We start from the raw sequence: 26791 nt of genomic DNA, 5'->3' as shown, positions 1-26791 counted from the left end.
GATATGTGAATCATTATTAGACGGGTGAAATGATTGAAGGCCGAACGGTGACTAATGATTTACCACTATTCAAGGAGAACTGTAAGGCAATGCCTGGGAACTATAGACCAGTGAGCCTAGCATATGTGGTAGGCCAGCTACTAGAAAGAGTTCTGAGGGATAGAATATATATGCTCTTGGATAGACCGGGGCTGATTAAGGATAGTCAGCCCATTTTGTATGGGGGAGATCATGTCTTATGAATCTGATTGAGTTCTTTGATGAAGTGCTCTTTGGGTGGCCATGGTGGCTCAATGGTAGACTTGCTGCCTTATAGCGGTTGCAGCACCAGAGGCCGGGGTTTGATCCCGACTACGGATGCTGTCTATACGGAGTTTTTACGTTCTCCCCGTGACCGCGTGGGTTTTCTCCGAGATCTTCGGATTTTTCCCCACACTCCAAAGACGTACAGGTTTGTAAGTTAATTGGCTTGGTGTATGTATACATTGGCTCTAGCATGTGCGGGAACACTGGTCGGCGCGTACTCGGTGGGCCGAAGGGCCTGTTTCCGTGCTGTATGTATAAGCTAAACAAAAGTAACCAAAACGCTTGACAAGGGAATGTGGACTTTAGCAAGGCATTTGATAAGCTTCTGCAATTTTGGTAGGCTGCTCTGCAAGGTTAGATCGCATGGGATCAAGGGAGAGCTGACCAACTTGATAGAGAGATGGCTTATGGAAGAAAGCAGAGGACGATGGTGGAAGATTATTTTTCAGAGTGCAGGCCTGCAATAAATGGTTTTCCTCCGAGATCCGTGCTGGACCAATTGTTGTTTGTAGTTGATATTGACAATTTGGATGAGAGTGTACAAGGCATGATTATAGGCCTTTCTCACGGGGCGACTTGACGCAAGATGTAACCAGAGTGGTCGTGGTCTAGCACAATATCACACAATATAACGGGGGGGTAGATAAAGAGTTCCCACGGTACTCGGCATTTCTGTTAATTGTGCGAGTGATTTGTCCGTCTCCCGAGCTTTCCCGTTAAATCTTGAATGAACATTGTGAACTGTCAAGTGTAGTTAAATCATCACGTGGCACAAATGATGTCACTTTTTTTTTCACACACTATAAATATCCTCCCTTGGTTGAATTGGCTCATTTGGAGACATGCCTGTACTAATGCTGTGACTTTATTGCAGGAAGATGCCACATTACTTAGGAGAGAGGGGGAGAGAGACAGAGAGAGGCACAGAGGCAGTGTGATGTACTTCGGGGTGACTGGCGGAAGAGAAAGAGCGCACATGACCTTGGTCTATCTGTGTGTGTGGAGAGAAGAGAGACTAAGCAGAATACATCGGTCTTATTGTGTGTGGGGGATTGTGGGGGGGGGAAAGAGAGAGGGTGGGGGAGGGAGAGAAAGAGAGAGGTGGGGGAGGGGGAGAAAGAGAGAGGGGGGGGAGGGGGTGAAAGAGAGGGGTGGGGGGGGGAGAGAGAAATGAGGGGAGACGTATATACACACACACAAAGCCGAGTTTTACTGTGTATGTGGGAGACACAGATGGACGGAGCACAGTTCCTCGGTCTTACCGTGTGTGGGAGAGGGGGAGAAAGAGACGTACACTCACAGAGGCAGAGTCTCTCAGCCTGTGTGAGATGGAGGGAGGGAGGGAGAGAGAGAGAGGCACATACAAGGTGGATGTGAAATCTCACCTGCCTGTTTCAGTGACAGACACCTGCCGCCAGTAAATGAAGACACCCCCATCTGTCTCCCACTCCTCTCCCTCGACTCCCCCACCTTTCCCTCCCAACTCCAGTCCCGTCCTGACCCCCTGGGAAACTGAAGGGAGCAACAATTAACTGCTGCCTGCCCGCTGAGTTAAAGAGTTCCCACGGTAGTAAGACGATGTTAGTTGCGCCCAAGTTTAAATTTCCAACGTGTGTTTCAGAGTAAAGAGTCAGCGCATAATCCTTGATAATCAAAAACTGTCTGAATCAGCAAGTTACACACAAAATGCTGGAGTAACTCAGTGGGCCAAGCAGCATCTCTGGAGAAAATAATAGATTCCATTTTTGGTCGGGACCCTTCTTCGGGATGCTTGTAGGGGGGAACTGGAAGCAAGAAAAGACCGGGACAAATCAGGGCCAACAACAGATGACGTCAGCAGGGTATTTTGAAGAGGGGTCCCGATCCGAAATGTCGCCTAACCCTTTCCTCCAGAGATGCTGCCTGACGCACTGAGTCACTCCAGCACTTTATGTCTATATTTGGTTCCCTGATAGGCCAATTGTTGGTTAGGGATAGTGTGATCCCAAGAGGGAACCATCGTTGCAAACCTAGGACTGGTTAACCAACATTTACTGCATGGGGGGGGGGGGGGGGGGGGAGCAGGGGGTGGGCGGGGGAGAGAGAGAGAGAGTGTAAGTTACCTAAAATTAAATAATTCAGTGTTCATAGTGAACACAAAATGTTGGAGTAACTCAATGGGTCAGGCAACATCTCTGGAGATAATGAACAGGTGGCGTTTGTGTCTATCTTCGGTAAAAACCAGCATCCGCAGTTCCTTCCTGCACAATGGATCTCAGTGTCAAGTCTCTGACTCCCGTTGGCAGGCCATTCGGCTCACAGCCCGCCCAGCGATGACTAACCCATGTCACAGGGGGATGGTGTGAAGGCGGAGTTAGACAGAGCTTGATTATTGTAACGGTTTGGGAATGGGCCATAATATGGCCAGGGAAACGCTGTTATTCGTGACGCCCCCTCCGCCCTTTCCCAGCTGTTCTCAATCGCACCCCTGGCCACACAAAATTTATACTTTAAGAAGGAATACACGGAACATTTAAACTCAGAACGCTTCTAACAGAGTGAGCCATGTGAGCACTTTGATTCTCCCTGTATTTGCATTTGACAAAATAGTCGGAAAAAAATGTTTAAAAGTGTTCATACCTTTTGCTATGCCTAATTGGCCCTTACCTCTGCGAAAATAGTCTGATATTCGTAGGTGAAATGTCACCAACAATAAACTGATTCTATTATTAATTGACTAATAATTGACTCTAAAGATGCAATTCTGATCCAATATTATAGTTAATCGTGCTTCAGTAACATTGTAAAATTGTCCCTGGAGTGTATAAGCATAGGTGGTCGGCGCGGACTCGGTGGGCCGAAGGGCCTGTTTCCGCGCTATCTCTCTAAAATCTGAAGCAACACCAGCAATTTATTAAATCTGACTACATGCGGCACAGTGGTAGAGTTGCTGCCTCACAGCCCCAGAGACCGGGGTTCGATCCTGACAATGGGTGCACCGGTTTCCTCTCACACTCCCAGCATGTGCAGTTCACTCCTTTACACGGGTCTCTGGAGAACATTGATTGGTAGCGTTCCGGACCCTGCTTCGAAAGGCATCGATCGCTAGTCGGCGAGGACTCCGAGCTGTATCTCTCAAAGAAGTACACGTGAAAAATTTCTCACGGACCATAAAAATGCGGGACCTTTCAGTAAAGTCCCTTTTAAAGATTATAGTTATTTTCTTGAATCTCATTAACATAACTCATGAATAAGTTCATGTCCATATGCGGATGCAAATCTTTATTTTTTAAATTCAATCCCACAGAAGACAATTTTTACTCACCTTCTGTCCCCTCTGTCCAGCTTCCAGGTTCACCTTTCGCAGGAGTTCCCACGGTAACCGCAAGAGTTATTACGGATATCGCACTGGCCACTACGTTCATAAAATGTTGCAATGCTCAACCACAAGTGTACAAGTCACTCTTGGAGAAATTCAAGCTTGCTTGAACTTTCTCCCGAGTCACCAAGTTACACACGATTACCTGCCGTTAGCACCACGGTGGTCCACGAATGCCGTACTGTTATCGCACAAGGTTCCCACGATGTTAAACTCTGGTTACCTGTTGCGTCAAGTCGCCCCATGAGAAAGGGGTTTTAGTAAGTTTGCACATGACAATATTGTGGATAGAGAAGATGGTTATCAAAAATTACAACAGGATCTTGATCAAGCTGGGCAGATCAGCTTAGGAATGGGGCTAATGGGTTTTAATGCAGATAAGTACAAGATGTTGCCTTTTGGTAAGTCAAACTAGGCCAGGACCGCCACAGTGACTGGCAGGGCCCTGGTAGTGCAAAAGTGCTCTTCCCTAAAACTGGCATCACATGTAGGTAAGCTGGTCAAAAATGTTATCCGTGCATTGGCCTTCATCAATCAGGGTATTGAGTATAGAAGTTGGGTTAGAACCATAGTAACGTAGGAAACAGGTGCAGGAGTAGGCCATTCGGCCCTTCGAGCCAGCACCGCCATTCAATATGTTCATGGCTGATCATCCAAAATCAGCCTGTTCCTCCTTTTTCAGCATATCTCTTGATTCCGTTAGCCGTAAGAGCTATATCTAACTCCCTCTTGAAAATATCCAGCGAATTGGCCTTCTGTTGCAGAGAATTCCACAGATTCACAACTCTCTGGGTGAAAATAAAATTCCTCATCTCAGTTTAAATTTATTTTTAAACTGAGGCTCTGTTTCTGGACTCCCCCAACATCGAGAAGATTTTTCCTACATCTAGCCTGTCCAATCCCATAAGAGATTTATATGTTTCTATAAGATAGCCTCTCATCCATCTAAATTCCAGTGAATCCAGTTTAAGGTGAGAGGAAAGATTTTTTAAAGCAGGTCTGAGGGGATTTTGTTACGTAGAAAGTGATTGATTACTGGAACTCGCTGCAAAAGTAGGTGGTGGAGTCAGATACAATCAATATATTGATGATAAATTTTTCCAGACACTTAATTGGCCAGGGCACAGATGAATTCAGACCTGATACAGGCAAATGCAATTAGGGTAAAAAAGACCAGCATGGATGTGGTGGGTCGAAGAGCGTACAACTCTATTTCTCTATGTTCTATAAGCATCACCAATCAATAATATTTTATTGAGGAACATTTCCAGACATCTGAAAATGAATAATGTTAAATAATTGGAAATATGTTTTGTATTTTAGACACATCATCAATAGTTGTTGGTGTGATTAATGCATAACCTTCAATTTGTATTGCATTATTAATAGAAAGTGCAATTTACAAGCTATTCATAGAATAAGTGAGGGAGGGTGACAATTGTTACCATACTCTTCATTTTCATAGTCAAGAACATTGAACCATAATATGCAAATTATATTCAATGGACTATCGGCATTTATATGAGAAAATGTTTATGACACTTTCCCGTTTTCAAATGTTGTGCATGACCTATTTTTATTTTATATCGGTAATATGCTGTTTTCAATCAGTGCCATTCTAGTACTGTATCAGGCATGTTTAAGCATGAGTACCCTGTAGGGTACATTTATACTCTATCTCATTCTGGTTCTTTAGTTTCATAGGTGCAGTGGTTGGAATAAAGAGCTATTCTATTGATAAACCGTATTCTGCCATGTATATATCCCTTGCTCCAAATATTGTAATAGACACTAGACTTTTTATTTTTAAATTTTTTAAATTTTATTACTATACAAAACAAAAAAGGGAAAGAAAAGAAAGAGAAGAAAGACAACAGAAAAAGCCGCCGGACATAACACCATTGGTGCAATCCACATGGTGCTACACTGTCAGGCATTGCAAGAGCACAAGTAAAGAGCAAAGGATTACATCGCTGCAGAAAATATGAAATTATTGGTCTTTGAGATGGTTGATAAATGGTCCCCAAACACTTAAAAAGTTGATAGGTACCTTGGTTGTGGAAGCATATCCTTTCCATCTGTATGATTATTATCATTTCATTGAGCTATTTTTCAAAGCAGGGGTGTGTGGATGATTTCCAGTCTGTTTGGATTATTTCCTTGGCTGCCACCATACCAAGACGTGAAGTTCAAAGCAGTCTCTGAGCATCCAAAAAGTGCCCGTTCTGGATCAGGGTGAATATCTTTTCCATAGACCCCAGAGAACCACTTAAATATTTCAGACCAGTATCTTTGTATATGAGAACAGAGCCAGAAAATATGTGTTAAAGAACCATTTGCACCTTTGCATCTGTCACATAATGGAGACATAGATGGATAGATTTGATGTAATTTGGTCCTTGAGTAATGGAGTCTATGGATGACTTTAAACTGAATCAGTTTATACCTGACATTGGTCGAACAAGTTTGGATTCTGGTCAAACCTTCATTCCAAATGTCGTCAGACACTTCGAAATTCAGCTCAGTAGACCAGGCTTCTTTCAGATGGTTAGTGGATACAGAGGTGGTGAATAGACGCACAAAGCGAGATATTAGATGTTTGTAGTCCGGAGGAAGCTGCAGCAGCTCGTAGAGTGGGCAACTGTCAGGCATGGTTTGAAAATTTGGAATTTGGTCTTTACCGTAGTGCCTAATTTGGAGATAGCAAAAAAAAATGAGAGTTGGAAAGGTTAAATTTTGATTTCAGCTGATTAAACAGAGCAAACATTTTGTCTATATATAAATCTCTGAGGGTTGCAAGGCCCTTGTCCCTCCAGACAGCAAACAGCCCATCCGTCTGTGATGGCAAAAAGGAATGGTCGTGACATATGGGGGTATAAATAGAGACATTTGACAATGTACTGTAACTTCTTATCTGATTTAAAATTCGAATAGAATTTCTGAAAATAATATTCTAACCAACCAACTTGTGTGGGGTAGTGGAGATATTCTGTTTTGGAAAAGAGCAAAGTACAGAGGGATAAATTTTTCACTGCTGTGCTTTCAATGTTTAGCCACAAGGGGGCATTATTATTATTATTCAAAGGTTCATCTGGGAATCCTCATTGGCAGTAAATCAGAGCTCTAGCATTGGCTGCCCAATAGTAGTGCCTAAATATAGGAAGGCCCATGCCTCCCTCATTTTTTTGGCTTTTGAAGATGTGCCTTTGATATTCGGTGGGCTTTATAGCCCCAGATGAATGGAAGGATAATGGTGTCCAATTTTTTAAAGAATGAAGTAAGAAAAATTGGGAGATTTTGGAATAAATATAAAAATCTAGGAAGAGACACCATCTTGATAGCGTTAATACACCCCACTATAGACAAGGGTAAAATCCTCCACTTCTCTATGTTCAGTTTTAACTTTCTAATCATATCAGCGTAGTGGAGTTTAAATATAAGTTTGCGGTTTAAGGGTATTTTGAGTCCTAGATATGTAAAATGGTCATATACAGTACTATCTTAAATGGTAGAGCCTCAAGGAAATCTGAATCTATATGGTCTGATAAAGGCATAAACTCGCTCTTACTCCAGTTGACTGTGTATCCGGAAAGCTTGCCAAATTATTTAATAAAATCTAACAAGGGAGGAACAGAGACTTCTGGATAGGAGAGATATAATAATGTGTCATCGACATAAAGCCCCACACGACTTTCCACGTTCCCCACCTTAATACCCCTGATGTTTGGGCAACTCCTGATACCTATTGCGAGGGGCTCCAGAGCAATATCAAAGAGTAAGGGGGACAGAGGATCCCCCTGTCTGACCCCACGTTGTAAGTCAAAAGGTCCAGATTTATCATTATTAGTGAGGATGGATGATGTTGGACAAAGATACACCATTTTGACCCACACAATAAAGGAATCCCCAAACCCAAATCTTTTAAGATATAGGGCCACTCTATCTGGTTGAACGCTTTTTCGGCGTCTAAGGATAAGATGGCCGCTCTGGAATCCCCCCCTCTTGGTGGAGCTATATAGATTATTCAGGAGTCGACGCACATTACAAAACGAAAATCTACCTGGAATAAACCCTGTTTGGTCAGGGTGTATAATTGATGAAATATGCTTCCCCAGTCTATTAGCTAGTATTTTTGTGATCAAAGTCGAGGAGAGCAATAGGCCTATAGCTGCCAGGTTCAGTTTTATGCTTGCTATTTTTAACAAGATGCATATATTTGCCTCATACAGGGTTTTCGGAAATCTGTTATTCTTAATTGAATCATTGATCATCCTAATTAGGAGTGGGGCAAGCGTCTTATGAAATGCCTTATAGAATTCACAACCAAATCCATCCGGGCCAGCCGCTTTACCAGAGGGAAAATATTTAATAGCCTCAACTAGCTTGCTCTCTAAGAAATTTGAGTCCAGTTCTAGCCTGGCTGATTCATCTAGTTTTGGCAAATTGAGGGATTCAAAGAAACCTGCAAAACCTGCATTAGCGGCCCATGGTTTAGCAGTATATAATTCTGAATAAAATACTTTGAAGCAATGGTTTATTTATTTAGGATTGGTAAGCAAATCACCTGTCTTGGATTTAATTAGATGGATTGCACGGCTCGCCTGGTCCCCTTTTAATTGTCTGGCCAGCAGCCTCTCTGGTGTATCGCCCAACTCAAAGTGTCTCTGCCTGAGCTTGAGTAGAAGCTTACCAACATTTCCACTAAGAATACGGTTATATTCATATTTTAAATTTAGGATTTTGTTGTAATCCTCTTGTAAGAGAGAGTTCCTGTAGATCTGTTCAAGAGTTAGAAGTGCATTTTCAATTTCTACCAATTGATGGCGCTGGTCCCTTTTTATGGAGGCTTCAAAGGATATTATATGACCTCTCATTACTACCTTAAGGGTCTCCCAGAGCATTGAATCTGATACATCCCCTGTATCGTTGGTCTCAAGGAAATCTGTAAGCCTTGCGGTCAAAAAGTCTGTGAGCAAATATGGGTCAAAGCGCCAACAATAGCTTTGTTTAGGCAGAGCAAGCTTCAAGTCTAGGGATACTGGACTGTGGTCTGATATCAAAATATTATGATATTTGATATGTTCAATGCTAGATATTAATTTTGTATCCACTTGTATAATAAATTCTTGTGTATGATTTGTGGATGAATAATCTTTGTCCGTTGGATGTTGTATCCTCCAGATATCGACAGATATGGGTCAAGGTAACAATTAAAATCTCCGCCCAATAGCAAATTGGTGGTATTGAGGTCTGGAATTAAATCAAACACTTTGCAGAAATAATTTGGATCATCATTGTTTGGACCGTATATATTCAGTAGTGTGACAGGAAGTGAATGAATATTTCCAATGATCATAATATATCTGCCTTTTGGGTCTGTAACCATTGAAACAAGTTGAAATGGAATATTCTTACGAAAAAGAATGGCTACACCTCTAGCCTTGGATGTAAAAGGTGACTGATAAACGAGAGATCCAATTAGCTCTCAGTCGCCTGCTCTGTAGCTTTAATATGGGTTTCTTGAAGAAATATTATGTCTGATTCAAGAGATTTCAAATGCACAAACACTTTACCCCGCATGCCCAAGGCCACGTACATTCAAATAATATTGAAAATGTCAAATTATACCATCTTTAGGTGTGTTGAAGCAAACTGTTCTTTTATGCTCTCAGCGAATATCTCCTCTGTCCTGCGGGATCATCCTGTCTGTTCATTTCCAGCGTTGCGTCTCAGGTGCCCTTCCACAAATTAACCGGGAGAATTTCTTTGCTTCTCCGGGAGGTGAGAAGTGAAGACCTTCGGTTGCCCGTTGTGTTGAAGCTGGAGTTTGGCTGGGAAGCGCAGGCTGTACTTGACCTCCATCTCCCGCAGGGTCTGCATGACCTCATGGAACCCACGTCGCAGCTCCATTACCTCAGCTGTGTAATCCGGGAAAATAAAGACTCGCCGTCCGTTGTATTCCAGAGTTCGTTGTCTACCAAGTCATATTATCATATCATTCTCATGAAAGAAATGGTCCCTGGCGAGTGTGCGTGGCCTGGGTCTTTCCGCGGGCTTCGGCTGTTGGGCGCGGTGTGCACGGTCAATGATAACTGGTTTTTGAAAGTGTGTCTCACCTAGCAGTTTTGGGATGAGGGCGCTGATAAACTGTTGGTTTCCCTTTCTCTTCTCCTTCTGGAATATCCACATTATTTCGACGCGAGCGGCCCTCTAAGTCATTGATTTTTGCTCGCAGGAGGGTGTTTTCCCTTTGTATTTCGCTCATGTTTTTCTCCATTGGTGTCAGGCGGGTGTCATGCTCTCCAGCTATCTCATCCATGGAATCCATTCGGACAGTCAAGGCATTTTGTACGGACTGAAGAGATGCAAACTTGGTTTCAAATTGGTCAAAGCGATCGTTGATGGCCTTTAAAATCGCTTCTGACATCTCTCTCAGCATTGCACCTGTTGGTGCGGAATGATCGCTTGCTTCACCATTAAAGTCACTGTCTTCACCTTTGTTAGCCATGGTTGCTAGCGGTTTTTGCCTAGCTCTTCTCTTACGTGTGTCTGGCATTTGCAGGTATTTTTATGCAGGTGTGGACCACACCGAGGTGGATAAACAGGCTGTGAAAAGCTCTGAGAGCAAACTTGACTGAAAGGCGGTAATTTTAAACAATTTTAAACCAAAGTTTGCATCCATTGTTTGTGGACCAGCGGCTCACGCGGCGGATTGCCGAAAGTGCGGGGCGGATTGGCGTTCGACACTGCTGCAAATTGTTCTGTTGCTGTAGTTCCCTTAAAGGGCCTGTCCCACTTTGCGATGTTTTTCGGCGACTGCGGAGCGTCAGTGACGGTTTTAAAGGGTGTCAGTCACTGAGGCTACGCAGTCAACTAAACAATTGCAAAGTGGGACAGGCCCTTTAAGGGAACAACAGCAACAGAACAATTTGCAGCCGCGTCAAGCACCTGAGCCGCTTCTTCCCTTCCCCCCTCTTTTTGCTACTCTTCCTTCTCTCTGCTCCAGGTCTTTTATGCAGGTTTTTTGAAAAGCTCTGAGAGCCCCTTCTCCACTCCGGACCCCCCCCCCCCCGATGTTTTTCGGCGACTGCGGAGCGTCAGTGACGGTTTTAATTCCCCTCACATCCCCTTTAAGGGAACAACTTTGCAGCCGCGTACCCCCCCCCCGCTCCATTTTTCTTCCCTTCTCCACTCCGCCCCCCCCCCCCCTTTCCCTGATGCCCCCCATTTGTGGACCCATCCTGCGACCAGCGATCCCCCGCACACTATCCCACATATGCTAAGGACAATTTATACAAACCTTTGGAGCGCGGGAGGTAATCCTAACTCTAACTCTAGGTTGATAAGCTTGGTATTTATAAATAGTCCTAAGCATGTGTGGGATAGTGTGCAGGGGATCGCTGGTCGGTGTGTTCACGGTGGGCTGAAGGGCACTGTATCTCTGAACTAAATGTGACACAGGGGACCCAGGGGTTGGACTCGAACCCCCCAATATTCTGCTTGGAAACTAAACTGTTGGTCACGAAGTTGACCCAGAGGCAGATCTCTCTTCCAATGGTCTCACCAAAACCCCCAGGGGCAGCGGGCGTTTCAACTGGGTAGGGGGGGGGGGGGGGGGGGGGGGGGGAGAGAGGTGGGGATTGTGTTTCCCAAAGTATGCATTTACCCCATAGTCAATGTTACTAAAACAGATGATGTACTTCATAGTGCTTTCTGGGCAATCTCACTTGCCAAGTTCCATGATTGATTCAATATAGTCACCTACTTCCATGACTCATCTTCTTAGTGGGCACAGACTAAAAGAGGTATTATGTACAATAGACCATAGGTGCAGGAGTAGGCCATTCAGCCCTTCGAGCCAGCACCGCCATTCAATGTGATCATGGCTGATCATCCCCAATCAGTACCCCGTTTCCTGCCTTCTCCCAATATCCCCTGGCTACGCTGTTTTTAAGAGCCCTATCTAGCTCTCTCTTGAAAGCATCCAGAGAACCTGCCTCCACCGCCCTCTGGGGCTGAGAATTACACAGTCAAAAGTATGGTATATACTTGGTATATGATATATACAGTACATTCAAAGGTATGGTATAGGTCTGGTCAGGTAATAATAATAATACAGTAACAAGTATGTTACAAGAAAAAGAAATCAAAGTATTCTTCCATTCTCTTTATTTCTTTAAAATTACAAAATCCTAGAGCAGAAAGGTTATATTATGTGTCTATTTTTCCCCTCTTGATGTTGTTACTGTGTCTACCTTCAAAGATGTCAAACAGATCGGATTCAATTCTTTATCATCTTACCTAGCTGTGACTGGGCACAATAGAGATTGATGATTGAAGATTCACAAGGAAAAGGCCCATGCTTATGGCCATGTCATGATAATTTTCGGTCATTCACAGAAAACATGCTGGCATCAATCAGTGTGCATGGTTAAGGATATATGTTACCATGGTCCTGGATTTATTGACTCAGGTTGATCATATGCTGAATAATCCAACCACATTTTTGTTTGGAAGTGGAAAGAAATAATAGAAATTGAATTCATTGCAACATGTAAAAAAGAGTTGAAATACTGTATTATAGTTTTACTGCATGTCATTGTGGTATATATCATGTCTTGATTGATGAATATGTTTAGTTTGTGATTTTATTTGAAGCAGAAATAATATGTGAATGTTTCATTGAGCATAATTCCGATTGGTAACTAGGCACTTCGTCTGAGTACATTATCGCACGCGTCATGCAAGCCATCTTAAATGACCACCTAAACTGTCATTCGGCAACCTAAAAAGCTGCCTTGGTTGCCCGGCTGGCAACAGCGAAAAAAAGTTAAGTGAGAGCCCTGAGACCACAAGAAAATTTAGCTGTGGATTTAGCCCAGTCCATCACACGGATTAAACTTCCCACCTTTGACTCCGCCTAAAACTTACGCTGCCTCGGTAAAGCAACCAACAGAATCAAAAGCTTGTCCCACCCCTCTTCTCTCTGCTCCAATCTGGAAGAAGGTACACAAATTGAAAGCTTGCACCACCAGAGTCAAGAACAGCTTTGTTCCCAATGTTATCGAGCTTTTAAATGATTCTTCCATCATTTAGGGTACTGTCTGATTAGTACGGGTGTCAGGGGTTATGGGAAGAAGACAGCAGAATGGGGTTATGAAGGAGAGATAGATCACTCATGAATCCAATTAAGGTGGAACTCAAATTATCAATAACAGGCTAAAGAGATAACTAAAAAGGTACTTTAAATGTAAATTGATAAAGATTTTTTATTGGTTCTGTGAGGCAATAATATCCGTATACTTGAAATTATAAATTTAGTTTTAAGTGTGTTAAAACTTAGTAACAGCTACAAGCAAGAAAACTTGATTTTTTAAACAAAAATATTTGTAAATTTCTCGATTTTTCCCTGGTTGAAATGTCCAACAATAGAAGGCCTTGGTTCTGGTTGATTCCTGCGCAAACACCTCCTAAGTGGTTATCTTGTGCACGTCGGAGTGAGTAGAGTAGTGATTACATTTTGAAGTGGGCCTTTTTGACCAATTTGAGGAGATCTAGTTGCTCAATCCTCTTTTTAAATGACGTAACATCAGGAGCAACATGTGTGTTGGGTGGTAACATATTGCATTCCCTTATCGCCCTTGGGTAAAGGGAATATTGATAGCAAAGTTTATTGAAATTTAGCGAGTTGATGATGTGGGGACCGTTATTTCTAGCGTAGCTATAAGGTGAGAGGTGGAAATTTTAATGGAGATGTGGAGGGCAAGTTTTCTTTTACACACTGACAGGTGGGAACCTGGAATGCAATGTAAGGGGTGCTGGAGGAGGCAAATACAATAGTGGCATTTAAAAGGCTTTGAGATAGGCACGTGCCACACATGGAAGTGCAAGGAATAGAGGGATAAGGATCATGTACAGGCAGATGAGATCAGTTTAACTTGGCATCATGTTTGGCTGTGTTCTGTGCTATGTAATTACATAGCAGTTTAGCATATATCACACAAAGTCCTAACATATCATATTTTGCGAAATTTGATTTTATATGGACTTAAAACATACTTGACAAATGGTTAACTTTCTACTTTCATAACACACTAGCTTAGTTTAAAAACTGCACAAAGCTTTTGAATTGTTTACAGTTGTAATGGAGATTTGCCACCTGAGTTGTTACTTAGAAGAATAGAAACATAGAAAATAGGTGCAGGAGGAGGCAATTCGGCCCTTCGAGCCAACACCGCCATTCATTGTGATCATGGCTGATCATCCCCAACCAATAAACCGTGCCTGCCTTCTCCCCATATCCCTCGATTCCACTAGCGCTCTATCTAACTCGCTCTTAAATCCATCTGGTGATTTGGCCTCCACTGCCCTCTGTGGCAGGGTATTCCACAAATTCACAACTCTCTGGGTGAAATTTTTTTTCTCACCTCAGTCTTAAATGGCCTTCCCTTTATTCTAAGACTGTGGCCCCTGGTTCTTCAGTTCAGAAATGCACAGCACACAAAGCAATTGATAGATTGTACTGTCTAAGCTCACCAAATTAAATCAGCAAAACATGATGATCTGTGCTTGTCTGGTAGTTAGCCAGACTTCACCTATGATCACAATGATTAGAACAGATATACACATCATGCTATCACTTGATGCCAATTTATGTGACAATATTGCACTGATTAAACTTGAAGTTCAAAGGTATAATCAAAAATGACGCCTTACAATATAATATAATGTAAACAGATATAATTTAACAGTTATTTATCGAAAATAATTAGAAATGTTGCACAAAAGTGAACTGCCTTCATTCTCAACACCAAATACTCACCAACACCAACACCAATAGTTCAACTATTCAATGAAATCCTGTCTTTCATGAAATCAAACAATTCAAACTCCATGACTTCCTAGTCCTAGTGCAATAAATATGTTTGTCAATCAAATTTAACTTTTTTCCCACTTCCACATTCACGTTATATTTGACAATAATCTAGAAAACAGAAGTTTCAGTTTCTGACAAAAGGAATCAGTCATTTAGGACTGAAATGAGAAGAAACCTCTTCATCCAGAGGGCAATAAATCTAATGAATTACTTATTCAAGCAGGCTATGGATGCTTAGTCACTACAAATTCAGTGTTCAAGAAGGAACTGCAGATGCTGGAGAATCAAAGGTAGACAAAATTGCTGGAGAAACTCAGGGGGTGCAGCAGCATCTATGGAGCAAAGGAAATAGGCAACGTTTCGAGCCAAAACCCTTCTTCAGACTGACTTGGAGATGACACAACTGTGGCGGGCTGGATCATGAACAATTATGAGATGGAATAGAAGATGGCTATGGAGAACTCAGTAATATATAATATATAAGGCCAACAACCTCACCATCAATGTCAGAAAGATGAAGGAGCGTGTTATCCAATTCTGCAAGTGCGATGGAGTACATGCCCCAATCAGCATCAATGGTACCGGAAGTGAAAATGATTGTCAGCTTCAAATTCCTTGGCGTTCGTCTTGCCAACAATCTGTCCTGGACCAACCACACTGATGTGACATCCAAGCAGGCACACCAAGGAGACCTAAGAAATTCAGCATGGCTCCAACAACTTTTAAAAATATTTCTAGTCTAATGCTCCTTTAAAAGCATACTGTTGGGTTGCAACAAAACTTGGTTTGGAATCAGATCTACCCAAGAACAAAGTACTTAGAGAGAGTTACTAACATAAGCTCATAGAATTAATAGAAAACAGGTGATGAGTAGGCCATTCGGTAGTTCGAGCCAGCACCGCCATTCAATATGACAATGGCTGATCATCCCACTCAGTGACACGTACCTGCCTTCTCTCCACACCCCCTGATCCCCTTAGCCACAAGGGCCACATCTAACTCCCTCTTAAATATAGCCAATGAACCGGCCTCAATTAACCTTTGTGGCAGAGAGTGCCAAAGATTCACCACTCTCTGTGTGAAAAAAGTTCTGCTCATCTCGGTTTTAAAGGATTTCCCCCTTATCCTTAAGCTGTGACCCCTGGTCCCGGACTTCCACGACATCGGGAACAATCTTCCTGCATCTAGCCTGTCCAACCCCTGAAGAATTTTGTAAGTTTCTATAAGATCCCCTCTCAATCTCCTAAATTCTAGACAGTATAAACCAAGTCTATCCAGTCTTTCTTCATAAGACAGTCCTGACATCCCAGGAATCAGTCTGGTGAACCTTCTCTGCACTCCCTCTATGGCAATAATGTCCTTCCTCAGATTTGGAGACCAAAACTGTACGCAATACTCCAGGTGTGGTCTCACCAAGACCCTGTACAACTGCAGTAGAACCTCCCTGCTCCTATACTCAAATCCTTTTGCTATGAATGCTAACATACCATTTGCTTTCTTCACTGCCTGCTGCACCTGCCTGCCTACTTCAATGACTTGTACCATGACACAACTGTGGCGGCTGGATCTCCCCAATTTCCCATGGAATATTTAGTAATAGTCTGCTTTCCTCAGTTTTTGCCACCAAATAAGGCCATAACCTCACCATTTATCCACATTATAAGGCATGTGCCAATTCTTTGTGCGATGGAGTACATGCCCCAGCCTATCAAAGTCACCTTGCAGTCTCCTCAGCTTCAAATCCTCACGTTCGTCTAACACAATGCCCCCACACTTAGTGTCATCCGCAAACTTGGAGATATTGCCTTCTATTCCCTCAACCAGATCATTAATATATATTGTAAATAGCTGGGGTCCCAGCACTGAGCCTTGCGGTACCCAACTAGTCACTGCCTGCCATTGTGAAAAGGACCCGTTTACTCCTACTCTTTGTAGATGTAGCCCAGTCCATCACACAGAGCAGATTCCCCACCATTAACTCAATTTACACCACACTGTTTCCAAAACAGCCAACATAATCAAAAATTGTCCCACACCAGGCATTCCTTCTTTCCCAACTCCTGTCAGGCAAATGATACAGAAGCTTAAAAGCATGCATCATCAGTCTCAGGAACAGCTTCCTTGCCTCTATCATCAGTCTGAAGAAGGGTTTTGGCCCGAAATGTTGCCTATTTCCTTCGCTCCAGAGATGCTGCCGCACCCGCTGAGTTTCTCCAGCTATTTTGTCTACCTACAACTATGATAGTGATGAACAAATTTTTAGATATTAAGAGAATTTACACAGGAAGGTGGCACTGAAGATCACAGAGATCATGATGAATGGGTGGAGAATGCACAAGAGGTGAACAGCCCACTTCCACTTCCATCTCTCATGCACCTATGGCACAAACAGCCCATTGTACCTGTGTCAACCGCTTGAAAAGGTAATTAAATGTATTTTCCTGGTTTTCCTCAGTAGAGTTATAATGGTCAGATGAAGGGAAAATCCAAAATGTTTCTTTTGTGGCGTCAGCTGATACACAGACCACTTATGGTCGAACCCTCGTCAGTAGTTACGAGGCCTGGCACGTGGCGTCACGGCCTAGGGGGAGTGTCCTGCTGCATAAGCTTATCTCACCTTGAGACCTAGGGAGTCAACAGGTAGCTGAGCCTGAGAGAACTTCCTTTGCTCAGCTACAGCAGCAATGACAATTACGTTAGCGGACCAACTTAACATGTAACTACTGAATAAAACTACAGGTTTAAAATACTACAGGTTAATAAATACAGGCTGAATAAATCTACAGGTTTAAAAAACTCCAGGTTAATAAATACAGGCTCTCTTGACACGTCTGGCCACAACGGTGGCCATTGCTGAACTGCCGTGCGAAAGCAAAATCGCACGAAAACAAGCAGCCCCTCCAGAGTCACGTGACCGCGGCTTCCGAACGCCGCTACATGCCCCCACCCCAGAATCCGCGGTACAGAAACGCACAGGTAACAGGACGGTTCGACAGGAACACGTAGTCCGAGGTCGTGGGGCGAGCGTAACAGTAGGGGCCGACAAAACAGAACCGGAAGGACACGAAAAATGCGATCGAGGGACGGGCGTAACAGAGGGGACCGGAGAAACATAACCGGAGGTAACAGGTGCAGAGGCCGGCAAAACAGCCGGTGGACGTCCTCTACGCTGCGGAGTGGCCACTGTCATCGGGCTATCCTCGTCGACGTGTGCTGGCTTAAGGCGGCTCACGGATTCAAACTCCTCCTTGCCACCCATGTCCAATGTAAAAGTCGAGGCACCAGTACTCAGCACCCTGTACGGACCCTCATACACCCGCTGTAACGGCGAGTGGTGAGCATCTCTATGGAGTAAAACATAAGCACAATCCCGTAACATAGTAGGCACATGCATCGCAGATGAACCATGCCGGGAAGTGGGAACCATGTCCAAAGCGTGCGCCCGCTAGTGAAATTCAGCTAAAAATGCCGAAACCGGGACCTCTTGATCCCAGGGGACAGGCAGGAAATCCCCAGGAACACGCAAAACCGAGCCGAAACCAAATCAGTTGAGGAGGCGTTGAGGTCCTCCTTAGGCGTGGTTCTGATGCCTAAGAAGACCCAAGGCAACTGGTCGACTCAGTCTGGGCTTTCAACGCCGACTTCAGGTGCCTGTGGAAACGCTCAACCAACCCGTTGGACTCTGGGTGGTACGCAGTGGTCTGATGCAGCTTTGCGCCATACAGCTGCGCCATACCACTCCACAAGGGAGGACGTGAACTGGGCCCCACGATCGGTAGTGATATAGGAGGGGACCCCGAAACGAGCGATCCAATTCGAGACAATGGCCCTCGTGCACGCTTCAGCGGAGGTATCCCTTAACGGTATCGCCGCCGCCCACCTGGTAAACCTGTCCACGATAGTCAGTAGGTGAGTAGTCCCGCGCGAACACGGCAAGGGACCCACCAAGTCGACATGGATGTGCAGGAACCTGCCGGCCGGGACAGCAAAATCCTGCACCGGCGGGCGCACATGAGTCTGCTCCTTGGAAGACTGGCATGGGAATGCAGGAACGGGCATTTCCCTGATATGAGCAGGGGCTCCGGCATCTTTGGGCTTCGGGCCCGTATCGTTGATGGTACTAACAACAGCGACGTTGGCTGTAGACCACTGGCCGCGGCGATGCTTCTTCAGCGCTGGGCTGGGCTTCTTCTTCCTCCCGATGTTGTATCGGTTGCACCCGCGCCGTGACCAGGGGGCAGGTGAAAAGCACGCAGGTCCCGCCGTCTGTGTGCCCACAATTTGTCAGATCTCTCCGTGAGTTGTTGGGGGTCGCTGAAATCAGCTCCGGCGAGCATCAGTTGGATTTCGTCAGGCACCTGCTCCAGGAACGCCTGTTCGAAGATCAGACTTGGACGGTGCCCGTCCATCAGGGCTAACATCTCCTCCATGATGGTGGATGGCCACCGGTCACCGACACTGTCCATGTGCAGCAGCTTCGCTGCCATGTCTCTGCGGCTGAGACCTTAAGCGTGGAGCAGCAGGGCCTTCAGCCCTTCGTATTTGGCGATGGTCAGCGGGTCCCTGACGTAGGGCAACAGCCTCGAGGCACAGTCCTGCGGCAATGCCCCAACCACATGAAAGTACATAGTATCGTCCACTACGATGCGATGGAGGTGAAACTGTGCCTCAACGTGGGCGAACCACACCTGTGGTTGTTCAGGCCAAAACGATGACAATTTGAAAGCCGGCGAGCTCTGCCACGTGCCAGCCGATTCTGCAGGAACGTAGTCTTCCTGCATGATTCTCTTGTCTAACGACGGCTGGACAGGTCGGGGTCACCAATTCGGCGGTCTCAAGAACGACAATTAACTTTTAAATTAATCTTTATGCAAAAATTTACTCTTCAGTATACAGGCTCTCTTGACACGTCTGGCCACAACGGTGGTCAGTGCTGTCCTGCCGCGCGAACGCAAAACCGCGCAAAAACAAGCAGCCCCTCCCAAGTCACGTGACCGCGGCTTCCGAACGCCGGGTTCGATACCTGCGTGCGCCAGTAGGCGCCGCTACAACATATTATTTATACAGAATACTTATTTTCAGGTTTGGTCAGCTAAGTTATTATATCCAATCCAGTATTAAAAGAAACATGCAAAAGTGGCACTATATCATTATCTCGTATGCGGATATATCATTCTTCCAAATCTTAAATTCTTCTACTGCCCAACATAAAACATACAGAAGTTTACGGAAATATCAACAACTATAATTTTGTTACTCATTCATGAACCATAGCAAAACTGAGATGTGATCCATCATTGGGAAAAGGATGCTTCTTTAAATTTTCAGTTATCAAATACAAAAGTAAATCAAGTAGGTTAAATCAAGTCATCAGATATGCAAAATACTTGAAATAAAGGAGTATGCATTTTCTGGAATCATCACAAAAGCATGTAGAGTTTTCAAGCATGTCATCACAATATTCAAACACATATTTAACTGTAATTGTAATCCACAGATAAAAATCATAACATTTAGTTATACAGGTAATTCCTAATTTTATATTTCTGATATTGCAGTTCTGCAAGCACTCTGGTCAAAGTCTATACAAGTGTATTTCTGTACCACAGATTATGAAATGAAATATTGCTGCTCACAATATTAATTAATTTAATCTAAATTGCCATTTTCAATATACCTGCAAATAAAAATTAAACTCCTATTATCACAGAAAGTACATCTTGAAGCTAATAATTTCAAATCATTGAAGACCAACTCATACAAATCCACGTGGAAGACTGCTCAGCATGAGAATTTATACAGAATAAAGAGATTAAGGATCATAGGCCCAATAGAAAATTGGTTTCAAATAACTTACATTATTCATGTATTCAGTAAGGAGATCTTGAAGGGCTTGTCGTACAGCATTGCACTCTGCCACAATTCTTTCTCGCCGATCATCACGTGTACATGAAGAGTCTGCCATTAGTGCAGCCCCACTGATAATACTTTCCAGCCGCTCTTCTAACGAGGGTCTGTATCGCTGTTCACTGAAGTGCATAGGATCCAAAATTATCTTGTTCTGTGAAGATACAAATTGGAAAAATGGAGGAAAAGAATGACAAAAAATTGAAACATTTGTTATCGTAACACAATTTAAGAATGACCCTCTTTCCTATACTGTGTCTATAATTTACAATGCATCACTTCACTATAGTTATCATGGAAATCGAAGGCACAGTAAATATTTTTTTTGGCATAGAATAAGTAGTAATGGTGGGTTAAACACATCTTTTTTATAATTGTGTAGGAAGGAACTGCAGTTGCTGATTTAAAACAAAAATAGACACAACAAGCTGGAGTAACTCAGCAGGTCAGCCAGCATCTTTTTTATAGTTAGTCATTAATCTGTGAGTAACTAATAATGAGTGAACTTCTATTGTTGTGTCATTTTTATCTTTAATTTTACGATGAATTTTAGAACTTGAGCCAGGGATTCATCACTTTTTATTTTGCTTTTATGTAATACATAAAAGGTTGATCAAGAGACAGAATCCAATAATTAGTATTCTTCCAATAAATATTAAATTACAAAATGCTGGAAACGCTTGTTTCGTCATAAGGGAACTCGAGGTTAAGGAGCCATTAGGAGGTAGTGACCATAATATGATAAGTTTTAATCTACAATTTGAGAGGGAGAAGGGTAAATCGGAGGTGTCAGTATTACAGTTGAACAAAGGGGACTATGGAACAATGAGGGAGGAGCCGGCCAAATTTGACTGGAAAGATACCCTAGCAGGGATGACAGTGTAACAACAATGGCAGGTATTTCTGGGAATAATATAGAAGGTGCAGGATCAGTTCATTCCAAAGAGGAAGAAAGAATCCAAGGGGAGTAAGGGGCGACCGTGGCTGACAAGGGAAGTCAGGGACAGTATAAAAATAAAAGAGAAGAAGTACAACATAGCAAAGATGAGTGGGAAGCCAGAGGATTGGGTACCGTTTAAATAGCAATAGAAGATAACTAAAAAGGCAATACAGGGAGAAAAGATGAGGTACGAAGGAAAGTTAGCCAAGAATATAATGGAGGACAGTAAAAGCTTCTTTAGGTATGTGAAGAGTAAAAAAATAGTTAAGACCATAGTTGGACCCTTGAAGACTGAAAAGGGTGAATTTATTATGGGGAACAAGGAATTGGCAGATGAGTTGAACAGGTACTTTGGATCCGTCTTCACTAAGGAGGACACAAACAATCTTCCTGATGCACTAGCCAGAGGATCTGGGGTGTAGGAGAAACTGAAGGAAATCCACATTAGGCAGGAAATAATGTTGGATAAACTGATGGGACTGAAGGTTGATAAATCCTCAAGGCCTGATGGTCTGCATCTCAGGGTACTTAAGGAAGTGGCTCCAGAAATTGTGGATGCATTGGTAATCATTTTCCAAAGTTCTATAGATTCAGGATCAGTTCTTATGGATTGGAGGGTAGCTAATGTTATCCCACTTTTTAAGAAAGGCAGGAGAGAGAAAACAGGGAATTATAGACCAGTTAGCCTGACATCGGTGGTGGGGAAGATGCTGGAGTCAATCATAAAAGATGAAATAGCGGCCTACTCCTGCACCTATTGTCTATTGTCTATTGTCTAACAACTGGAGCAAGAAGGATGATGCTTAAAGCATTAATTATACATTCCTCTTGCCCGATCCAAATTAAAACAATAAGGACTTTTTAAATTGAGTTTAGAGATACAGCACGTAAACAAGCCCTTCAGCCACCGAGTCCATGCCAACCGGCGATCACCACACTCGAACACTATCCTACACACACTAGGAACAATTTACAATTGTACCAAACCAATGAACCTACAAACTTGTACATCTTTGGCGTGTGGGAAGAAACCCGTCATCCCGGAGAATACCCAGATAGGTCATGGGCCGAACATACAAACTACATAGACCCAAAGTCAGGATCGAACCTGAGTCTGTAATGTTGTAAGGCAGTAACTCTACCACTGCGCCAATCGTGCCACCATTTAGGGTGTTTTAGATTTTTACAAATTGATTAAAGAAATGTCCTTCTTGCATGTCCTAAGTATAATTAATATACAACTAACTTATAATACCGAGAAAACAGACCTTGAGTAATGCCGAACCAGATCTTGCTTTTCCAGTCCCCAGACCTGGAATTGCTGTCCACAGACACTACTCTCACATCTTAACATGGAACATTTAAAACATAGAACAGCGCACCAAAGAATCGACCCTTTGGACCACAACGTCTGTGCGTCGGTGTCTGTACGTATCTCATTTTGACTGCCCTCCACAGCATGGAGTCCAATGAAATCTTTAATGGAACATAGGTTATAGGCCATCGTAGCTCAGATAAGGACCCTTTAGCACACAATGTCTGTGCCAAACATTATACCAAATTAAATTAATCTCCTCAGCTGGCTCGATACATTCCATTCCGTATATCTGCGAGCTTATTTAAAAATCTCCTAAATGTCACGATCATATCTGCCTCCACCACCATCCCTGGCAGTGCGTTCCAAACACTTACCACTCTGTGCCAATAACTTGCCCCGTAGATTTCCTTTAAACTTTCGCCATGGCCTCGCGTACTTGACATTTCCACCCTGAGGGAAAGATTCTGATTATCTACCCTATCTCTATACCTCTCATACTTTTATAAGCGTCTCTAACGTATTCTCCAAACCTCCAACACTCAGTGCCTCAAATGATAAAGGTAAGCAAACCATACCTTCATTACCCACTATCGAATTGCGTGACTACTTTCAGGGAACTATGAAAATGGGTCCCACGATTCTTCTGTACATCAATGCTGTTGTGTCCTGCCATTAACTGTATACTTTCCCCTTTTGACCACCCTAAGTGCAACTGCTCACACTTACCTGGATTAAACTCCATCTGCCATTTCGATGCTTAGAACTATAATTGACCTATATCGTACTGTATCCTTTGATAGCCTTCTTCATATCTGTAATTGTTGTTTCATTTTTAAACTTAAGTGAACTTAGCCTTCCAGATCTGTCAATGAGTCTTTAGACATATGCTGAGTTACTCCAGCATTTTGTGTCTATCTTTGCTTAGAACTAGCAAAGGTAAGATCTGGCCAAGTATTATTATTACCCATGTTGACTATGCAATCCAGTCAGTGAACCTCCATGTTGTGGTTGGTAGCTGGAATGCATTGCCAGGTGTGGTGATGGCAGCAGATAGCATAGTGATGTTTAAAATATTTTTAAACAGGCACATGAAATAAAAGAATGGAGGAATATGGAGCACATGCAGGCTGAAGGGACATCATGTTCAGTACAAACTTTATGAAAACTAAGGGCCTGTTCCTGTGCTGTAATGCCTTATGCTCTATGAAAACCCTCAAACCTGCAAATGGACACTGCAACTTCCTTCTCAAGGGCCTTATTATAGCTGCTGATTGATCTGTCAAGCATTTCCAGCTTTTACTTGTCCTATTATGAAGTTACAGTTCCTAATGTATTTTCCTTCATGCACTAAATTTATTATTTGGGTTATGGGAAGCCTCCATATTTTAGTGGTAATTGCAGCAGTTTTCCACTGCCATCTAGCAGAACCTTTTATCACATTCAAGTCTCAATTACCAATACACCAATTTTGTATATATCATAGATAATAGGTGTAAAGATAAAAACTGTATATAATTAATACAGTGCATTCAGAAAGTATTCAGACCCCTTCACTTTTTCCACATTAGAGCCTTATTTAAAAATTGATTACATTCTTTGTTTTTAGCATCAATCTACACACAATACCCCAGAATGAAGTAGCAAAAACAGGTGTTTAGAAATATGTATTTCAGTATTCAGACCCTTTGCTTTCACACACAAAATTGAGCTTAGGTTCATCCTGTTTGCAGTGGTTATTCTTGAGATGTTTCGACAACTTGATTGGAATCCACCAGTGGTAAATTAAATTGATTGGACATGATTTGGAAAGGCACACACCTGTCTATATAAGGTCACACAGTTGACAGTGCACATCAAAGCAAAAACCAAGCCATGAAGACGAAGGAATTATCCGTAGACCTCCGAGACAGGTACGTGTCGGGAGACAGATCCGGGGAAGGGTAGAAAACAATTTCTGCAGCATTTGCAGGTCCTTTAGAGCAAAGTGGCTTCTGTCATTCTTAAATTGAAGAAATTTTGGAACTACCAGGGCTCTTAATGGAGCTGGCCGCCCAGCCAAACTGAGCAATCATGGGAGAAGGGCCTTGTTCAGGGAGGTGACCAAGAACCCGATGGTCACTCTGACAGAGCTCCAGAATTCCTCTGTGGAGATGGGAGAACCTTCCAGAAGGACAACTATATCTGTAGCACTCCACCAATCAGGCCTTTATGGTAGAGTGGCCAGATGGAAGCCACTCCTCAGTAAAAGGCACATGTCAGCCCACTTGCAGTTTGCCAAAAGGCACCTAAAGGACTCTCAGACAATGAGAAACACAATTCTCTGGTCTGATGAAACCAAGATTAAACTCTTTGGCCTGAATGCCAACCGCCATGTCCAGAGGAAACCAGGCACCGCTCATCATTTGACCAATACCATACCTGCGGTGAAGCATGTTGGTGGCAGCATTATGCTGTGGGGATGTTTTTCAGCGGTAGGAACTGGGAGACTAGTCAGGATCGAGGGAAAGATGAACAGAGCAAAGTACAGAGAGATCCTTGATGAAAACCTGCTCCAGAGAGGAAGAGGTGCAATCAGTGGGCTGAGGGAGAGCTGAGAAGGGGAGGAGAAAGTAAGCTACCGCTTACTTTCTCCTTCCCCCCCCCACCGTCACATCAGTCTGAAGAAGGGTTTTGGCATCAAACATTGCCTATTTCCTTCGCTCCATAGATGCTGACTCACCCGCTGAATTTCTCCAGCACTTTTGTCTACAGTCATGTTTGTGACAAGCCACAGGAGATGAACAAGGTTTTCCATAAGTATTTCCCCTCTGTTTTTATTCTGGAAAAAGACAAAGACTGGGGAACCTGATACAGTCAATGGAGATGGCTTGAGAACAGCCAATGGAGATGTCTTGAGAACAGTCCGTATTATGATCGAGGAGTTGCTGGACGTAGTAAGGAATAAGAAGATAATCTTCTGGGTCAGATCAGATAAATCCAAGGACACAGGGAAGCTAGAGAAGAAAATTGCAGGATCCCTGGCAGAGATAGATGAATCACCATCGGACAAGGGGGGGTGGGGGGGGGGGGGGTGCTGGAGGACTGGGAGTATAGCTAATGTGCCTCTATTTAAGAAAAAACTACAAGGAAAAGCCAGGGACCAGTAAGCCTAACATCAGATAAGTTACTGGAGAATATTCTGAGATGTATATGCATTTGGATCAATGGAGGCTGATTAGGGATAGTCAACATGGTTTTGTAAGTGGGAGACCACGCCTCACACAATTGAATTTGTTTGAGTTTTTGGAAGAAGTAACCAAGACGTTTGACAAGGACTCGATCATAGACGTTCTCTTCATGGACAAGAATGGGTGGGAGGCGATGAATGAACCCAAGGAGTCACAGGTAGAGTGGTCCATGTGGAAAGTAGAAAGAAGGGGGAGGCAAGGATATCACTGGTGGTGGGATCACATTGTAACTGTTCAAATGTTGCTGATGGATGGAGACTGGTGGAGTGAAAGATAAGATACCTTTCTGGCTAAACCTCTGCACTTCTATCTGTCTTCCTCCAGATTTCAGCATCTGTTACCTCCATTAAATGAAATGGAATTGTGGGAATATTTAAATTATGTCACTTCATATACAAAGAAGTTCAAGTGAAAATGAAAAATCAAGTGCCGACAAGGCAAACAATCATTTTGAGCATACAGTGCCCTCCATAATGTTTGGGACATTAATCATTTGTTAATAGAAAAAAATCACACGTGGTTAATGTTAATCATTTATTAATAGAAAATATCACATGTGGTTAAAGTGCACATCGTCAGATTTTAATAAAGGCCATTTTTATACATTTTGGTTTCACTGTGTAGCAATTACAGCAGTGTTTATACATAGTCCCCTCGTGACCCATAAATGAAAGTAGTCATGTTTAGTATTTTGTTGCATATCCTTTACATGTAATGACTTCTTGAAGTCTGTGATTAATGGACATCACCAGTTGCTGGGTGTCTTCTCTGGTGATGCTCTGCCAGGCCTGTATTGCAGCCATCTTTAGCTTATGCTTCTATTGGGGGCTAGTCCCCTTCAGTTTTCTCTTCATCATAT

General features: G+C 43.2%; 1 protein-coding gene across 2 annotated transcripts in view; it reads right to left on the bottom strand.

Moving 5' to 3' along the window:
- Positions 1 to 26791, bottom strand: part of ctnna2 (catenin (cadherin-associated protein), alpha 2) — a 1403856-nt gene that overhangs the window by 1205714 nt on the left and 171351 nt on the right. For both annotated transcript variants that reach the window (XM_055644902.1, XM_055644985.1), the window contains exon 7: positions 20398 to 20601. In XM_055644902.1, coding sequence (XP_055500877.1) covers positions 20398 to 20601 — 204 coding nt within the window. The remainder of the gene's footprint in view (positions 1 to 20397; positions 20602 to 26791) is intronic.

Source organism: Leucoraja erinacea, chromosome 1, assembly GCF_028641065.1.
Source record: "Leucoraja erinacea ecotype New England chromosome 1, Leri_hhj_1, whole genome shotgun sequence".
NCBI classification, from domain to species: Eukaryota; Metazoa; Chordata; class Chondrichthyes; order Rajiformes; family Rajidae; genus Leucoraja; species Leucoraja erinaceus.
The sequence above is the reverse complement of the archived record's forward strand: the minus strand, read 5'-3'. Positions and strand labels throughout refer to the sequence as shown.